This window comes from Macrosteles quadrilineatus, unplaced genomic scaffold (assembly GCF_028750875.1).
Source record: "Macrosteles quadrilineatus isolate MER2022 unplaced genomic scaffold, UCM_ALF_1.0 Scaffold_1__1_contigs__length_201487025, whole genome shotgun sequence".
Classification (NCBI taxonomy): domain Eukaryota; kingdom Metazoa; phylum Arthropoda; class Insecta; order Hemiptera; family Cicadellidae; genus Macrosteles; species Macrosteles quadrilineatus.
The window spans coordinates 155,426,226-155,433,448 of NW_026542594.1; the positions used below are offsets into that span (position 1 = coordinate 155,426,226).

Genomic DNA, 7,223 nt, shown 5'->3' on the forward strand with positions numbered 1-7,223 from the left:
AAAACATCTCTTTAACCGGAAAATTTTTATCAGCGTATCGGTTTAACCGGACTAGATCGGCAGGAAGTGGCCGTTTAAAGGTCCGTTTTAAAAAGTTTTTGGGGACGTCGGTTTAACTGGAAAACTCATTATCCGGACTGGCTACAGTCCCGAGGAGTCCGGATAAGAGGGAGTATATTGTAGTATATTGTATACTGTAGTATATTGTAAAGCAAAACCCTACTTTGCTACCTTTATACCTACCAAAAGTGCCCGATTTGTAAAAAATTAGGTGCCAGAACTGTAACCTATTTAATGTGATTTGTACCTATTTATGCCAATATTTTTATCTTCCGGAAAGAGAGGTACCAAATCTCCGTTCCACCGCGTTCTCCAGCAAATCGAGCACTGCTACCAATATATCTTTGGTTAAAATGTTTATTTGAATATCTATATATTAATTACGTAAGCCGATACTTTGCGTCAAAATTGTGGGCGACTGGGAAGTCGTAGAACGACGGGAGAGGGCTCAAATTAAAGGTCTCGACCCCGTGACGGCGGGAAAAATAGTGAAATTCCCCAAATTTTAACACAAAATTAGATATAACGTAAAATGTTCTCCATAAGAATAGCATTAGAAGCCATTTACTGCTGATTTTTGTTTACTTCAATACAGCTGATCGTGATTTATCACTAAGCAAGTAAGCAATATTACATTTGGATTACTCATTTGCCAGTCAATTCTGCAATGTACTGTATACTATATAAAACCAGGGATAACGTTTCCTATAATAATTAAGGCTTTTTTGTTACGTCTTAGAATGTTTAAATACATTATTTTATTGTGCAATTTGCAAATTCGTGTATTTTGATCTTTAAGTAAATTAGTTATCCGTATGATAAGTAGTAGAATCATAGCAGACGGAATTGAGCTTAGAATGGCTGAAAAAATAACAAGTTATTTTCTTCTAATATAATAAAGAATATAATAAAGGGAATAAAGATTAAATAGACAGGCAATATATTTGTTCATTAAGTTCCAATGGGCGGAAAAACAATATTGTTTGGAGGATATTTTAACCATTTACTGCCTGTTGCTCCAAGCAAAAAAGGTTCAAATAATATAGCCTAGCACGCACGGTGGTAAAGGGAGCATCCATATATAATAGTAAAAGGCCTAGAGGTAGGTTCCATTTCTTAAAACTTACCAAAAATATGGATGTCGAAGATGCTGATGAAAAGAAATTTCGTGATTGGTTTCGTTAACTGGGTAATGGAACCCAGTCGCAAAATAAATAGGAATCAGTCGATGATTAGGCCTATTTTGATAGCATATGTAAAGTCAATCGCACCTTTAGGTGGAATACCACCAAGTAAACTTATAGTAGATTTTTTTTATATGTTGATCAGAAACAAATCTAGGGTTAAGTTTGGTCAATGGGATGCCTTAACTTTACACTAATTTTGTTAAACCTTCACATTAAAGGAGTATAAACTTAGAAATAATAACTGGGATAATTTAGCGGTTTTGACCAAGAGATGAGCTTATCTCAAAACCTATATTTGCCTTTCATATTTATTTGATGAAGACAATTTATAAAATTGAAAAATTCCAATCAGGGAAGCTTTTATTTATCCTCATTAACCACAAGACCAAAGCTACCTTAGTAAACCAGTATTTATTCACAAACAATGATACCTATGTTTGCTGCCTTTTCATGTTAAACCTCTGGAGTGATTCAAATTATTTATTGAAAATAACATCAACAAATAGGTAAAGCAAACAAAAACAGACAGCAAACTTTTTTTGTGTAAATAGGGATACCTATCCTGACACATAGATAATGTTATTCTGAGTTTGTTTAAATACCGGAATTGCAATAAGTTGTTTTACATTCGAGCTTTTTAGGGACTTATGTCCCTATAAGCCACTAGTATTTTTTTTTAAACTTTATTTAATTTACAATCTGTTCAAGTTGGATGATAAGCAAATGATATATAAATAATGATACAAAATAACTTGAAGAACATGAGCTAGTGATTGACCACTGTCAACACTATTTTGCATAGAGTAACGACAAGTTTTACTACAAGACCTTCAGGCAAAATAGGTAATTTAAATTATAGAAAAGTGTGATGATTTTTAATGGTAAAAATATTATAAATTATGCAAAGATGGTTTTCATTCATTTTAAGAGTTTTTGAAATTATACTACAAGGAAGCCATTGTCGGTTGACTGTAGGAAAAATCTTTTCTTCCTAAGAAATACATTGGGATTTTGATGGCCTGTGGGGCGAAGCCCGAGGACTTTTTTACCGGAATTGGTCAAAGAGCAGTCTTAATTTTGTAAAAATCCGTCCATTATTAATGGAGGAGTAGTGTTTAGTAGAAATCACCTTCACGTATTATAGTGGAACCTTGATAACAAGACCCTCGATAACAAGTCACCCTTGATAACCAGTGTCATTTTTAAACTCCCTAGAATTTATTTTACCCTTTAATTACATGTTATTAAACCTCGATAAAAAGTCAACCTTGATAACAAGTATTATTGATAATCCCCATGAGAGTCTTGTTATCAAGGTTCTACTATAAGGATTATAAAGAAGATGTGGTGTCTGTGTATTTGTATGAGCTAAACTCAAAAACTACTGAACCGACTGGGCTCAAATTGGGCAAAACATAATGCTACCGCTCTGAGGATACATATAGAAATATTCCCCTTCCATATTGACCTAGGAATCTGCCCCGCGGGCTTTTAAAGTTCTGAGGTGGAAGATTTAGATGTAAATATTTTTTTTGTGTCCTTGGTAAACAAGTTTCTGACAAAGTTTAAATGTAAACAAGCACGTGACACAACTGTCAAATGAATTTTGATTTCACATTTCCACACAGCTCGTTCATACATATTAAATACTGCACGGACATTAGAACAGAAAGGGTATGGATCGTAATGGTAATACCTATTTAACATTCACTTGCGATATGTAAAAACGCTCATGCGTAACGTACAAGATTTTACCCAACCCGCCACCGCCATGTTAGGCCCCCCATACACGTAACGATCGGCCGGCCGGCGAGAGCCGGAAGGCCAAGCTGTTCGTGAAAGGAAGCACAACCGCTTTATTAAAGCGTTGTCAGCTCTAACAATTACGTGGTCTGACCAGTGTCCATAGAGAAGCAAATAAAGAATGAGAGCCAAAAATGAATGAAACGTCAAGACAATCAATATTCTCAGGCCTCCATTTCCAAGCAACACTATAACAGTTAATAAAGCGGCTGTGAGCTGCGACTAGCTGTAAGAAGCCAAGAAAGTAGTTAGTTGGGCCTATTTTTCTTGGAAATTTCAGAATGAAAGAGGTTGTTAATAGTAAGGTGATAAAATCACTCTTTTACTTAGTACAGGTACAGTATACTAGTAGTTTACTAGTATAGGTGCACATTGTGTGGGCACTGGCACCTATACTAGCCCATTTGGTTAATGTATGCTTTTTAGTAGGTATTTTTCCTGCTCCATTAAAAGTCTCTAGAACTGTGCCTGTCTATAAAAAAGGGTCCCGTGACAATGTTGCAAGTTATCGACCAATATCGTTGATTCCTGTATTTTCTAAACTGTTTGAAGCTATTATGTTTGCTCAATTGTACGACCACCTTGAAGCACACAACCTTCTAGTGCCTGGTCAATTTGGCTTCAGGAAAGCCAAATCCACTATATTGGCTGTTGATTCTATTGTACAATTAATTGTTGATGCTTTTGAGTCTAAGAAATCTACCTCCGTAATACTTTGTGACCACTCTCGCGCTTTCGATTACGTGTCACATGAAATTTTGCTCCTGAAATTGGGAAAATATGGCCTAGAAGGCAGTGCTCTGAGATTGGTCAAATCCTACCTCAGTGATCGCCAACAGGTTGTAAGTTGGAATGGTATTACATCCAAACCATTAGCTGTAAGACACGGGGTTCCACAAGGTTCCATTATGGGACCTCTGTTATTCTTAATAACAATCAATGACCTCTATACCAGACTTGAAGGTAATTGCATGTTGTATGCAGATGATACTTCCCTTATATCATGTAAAGCGACCCGTGAACAAGCAGAGCTGTCTGTTAAGAAGATTTTTGAGTTACCCTCAAATTGATTTGTTGACAATAAATTAGTGCTCAATAATGAGAAAACACAGTACATAACATTTAGCCTATGTGATTCCCAGATTGTTCCTTTCCAAGAGCCTGTCAAACTCCTTGGTATAACCCTTGACCCCTGTCTCAATTGGAAAGACCACATAAGCCAAGTCTGTACTAAACTAATCAGAGTAGTGCATCTTTTAAGACGTCTAAGTGACCAACTGCCACAGAGTACCCTTAGAATGTCCTTCTTTGCATTTTTCCAACCTCACATATACTATGCGTTAATTTTGTTGGGCAACTCACCCAATGTCGAAAAGATCCTGCGACTGCAAAAGAAGGCAGTAAGGATTCTCTGTCATGCTCACTATAAAGAACACAGTAAGCCCTTGTTTAAGAGACAAAGTATTCTGACAGTTGTAAATATGTATATATTCCAATGCCTTGTTAGTATTAAGAACATCATGAATGATTTACATGTAACCAGTTCAGTGCACAATCATGACACTAGGTTTAGTGCTAAGCTTGTCATTCCTAGGTCTAGAACTGATAAAAGAGCTAGGTCATACCCTGTTTCAGGAATAAAACTGTTCAATCACCTTCCTGGTCATGTGAGAAATCTGGAAAGAAAGAACTTCCAAACCGCAATATTACACTGGCTGATTGAAAATCCTTTTTTCAAATTTAAAGAGTTTTTTGAAACTGTAGTTAGTTAAGTAAGTTTTCCTCTAAACAGCCTGTTTTTGCATAGTGCATGCATTTTGCATGAACTGCATTTGTTTGCTTTGTATCATTTTGTGCATGGTCTTGAACATATTTTTTTTAACATGGTTGGTTTTGATCGATTTTTGCTTGGTTTGATTTTTAACTCTTGATTTTTATTTTATGCTTGTACATTATGCTTGTACACTGACATAGCCTGTAACAATGTTGTTGATTGGCCAAATCAATTCATTGTATTCATTGTACAATTCAGTACAAAAGAAGCTGAAATTTTGCTAAGTTACAACTACAAACAAATGTAACTTAACTGGCTACAGCTACTCTATTGCTAAAAAACGTTTACTAAACTGTAGCGTTGCTATTTATAGCACACTACTTCCCAAACCTGTTTATTTATTTATATTCATAGTAGCACCAGCACAGAAAATTTTAATCAAGAAGTTATCTAGGTAATGTTTGGGTAGGCTAACCCAAAATATGCAGTAGAGGTCAAAATATGTTACCGTAGCTAAGAAAGTCTTCTTAATTCAAAATTGGTTAACTAATAGTTTTCTATCTAACTTTAATATGTTCTTCAATAGGCTTAGGCCTCGAATAACTTGCATCATAAAAAAATAGAGCAGTGTCCCAACCTGAGTTAATCTAAGTTTGATTGTAGAGCATCGGGAAATAAGCAGGAGGCTAGTTACAAAACCCATTTTATTTACATCTTTTACGATTCAAGGCTTGGAGCTTACAATAATTAATGTAAGGCTAATTAATTAAGAAATATTAAAAAATAAATAAGAACAAATCCAACTTCAACAATCATAAACCTAATTTAGATTAAATTCAATTAAAAATGATGGGAAATGAGAAATGATTGAATGAACATAACATGAGTAGGCTAAGTTAAGTCTTTAAAATGTCTCTTTAGGACAATATGCCTCAGTTTCAAATTTCACTAATGTGACCACTTATGCGAGAAGATTTGATTTTGCTGAAAAAGCTAAATACCAAACTAAACCTGAAAGAACAGCAGCCATGAACTCGGAATTTACCCACGGTCCTTGGTAAGCGCCGGGATAGTTGACGACAATTGTTACCAAGGGTTTGACGGCTGAAGTGTCTTCTCCGCTTCTCAAGGCTTTCCTTAAGGCACCATATCCTTCTTCGTCGTAAAGATTGACACTGTAGTCCCCGCTCTTTGCTTTCTTCACATCTTCCGTCCAACTAACCTGATAATTGTTGCTATCTCCAATCCTAGCTGCAGGCAACGTTTTCCCAGCAACTTCTGCATAGAGAGGGATCCCCTTAGCTCCATTGGCACACTTCAAAGTAAATTCAGCTACATATGCAATGTTGGTTAAAACAGTCGCATCCTTGGTAGTGTACTGGGATGCAGTAACCTCTGGTTGAACACAGGTGTTAGCATTACAATTAACAATCAAACAAGAAATGACAACAGCGAGAACAGATTTCATTACTAGGCTTTCCATTTTTTAGGCACAAAGAAATAAAATGTCTAAACAATACGAACTGAATCAAGTAGGTTAGCTTGCAACGTTGCAAAGATGTAGTTAAAGTTTTTCGTCGTAGTTTAACACAATGTAAAAGCGAGTAACAAATAATTTTCTCTGGTCTATTAAATATATTACTAACGACCTATAACCTACTTCTTGCTTCTTCTATAACACTCAACACTGATTAAAATGAAAATAAGATGACAAATTAGCACTAGCAAGCAAAGCACAGAGCCGACCAGATGCAGACGATTTTTTGACATACGTTGGATGACGTAGCGTATAGAAAGCCACATTAGCACGACGTTTTGAATTAACCAATCAAACGATTCGGATTGGTCTGTGTTGTCGGGTATGTGTCTTACACGTCACGTGAATAAGATGAAGATTCGACTTAAATTGACCTTTGGAAATTTCAAGTTAGTATAATCTCTGGTTAAGTACAGTAATGAAACATATTATTTCTTTCCTCTACCTACGATGCACCATATAGATAAAACCTAAGGGAGTATGTTTTATCTATGATAAAACATAGATGAGGATTAGAACATAAAACATTACAAGTCTACTAAACAAATTCTACTAATATCAATATTGATATTAGTAGACTTGTATCAAATGCTGTGTATTGTGTATTATAATCCTGTTTGGTGTCAGGGCTGTCGGGAGGGTAGTCAGCCAATTCTAAAACTTGGAGAAACTGTAATAAATTGCGAATAACGCAGACGCCTGGTAAAAAACAATCCCGTGTGTTTACGTTTGGTTTATCGATAGTGGCACTTCTTAATCAAGAAATACTATTTCCTGAATCTGACCGGCCAGAGACAGCAGACAGCCTAAATTGGGTTGATTTTTTTTAGTTCTTTTGAACGTGATTACACCTCTGGAATGC

The 7,223-nt window shown here is 35.7% G+C and overlaps 1 protein-coding gene across 1 annotated transcript; it reads right to left on the bottom strand.

Annotated features, from left to right (window-relative positions):
- Positions 1–5,514: 5,514 nt before the first annotated feature.
- LOC128988021 (translocon-associated protein subunit delta) lies at positions 5,515–6,591 on the bottom strand. The gene has a single exon (XM_054409196.1). The coding sequence runs from the start codon at positions 6,305–6,307 to the stop codon at positions 5,786–5,788; it is 522 nt and encodes a 173-aa protein (XP_054265171.1). The 5' UTR covers positions 6,308–6,591; the 3' UTR covers positions 5,515–5,785.
- Between the last annotated feature and the right edge of the window lie 632 nt (positions 6,592–7,223).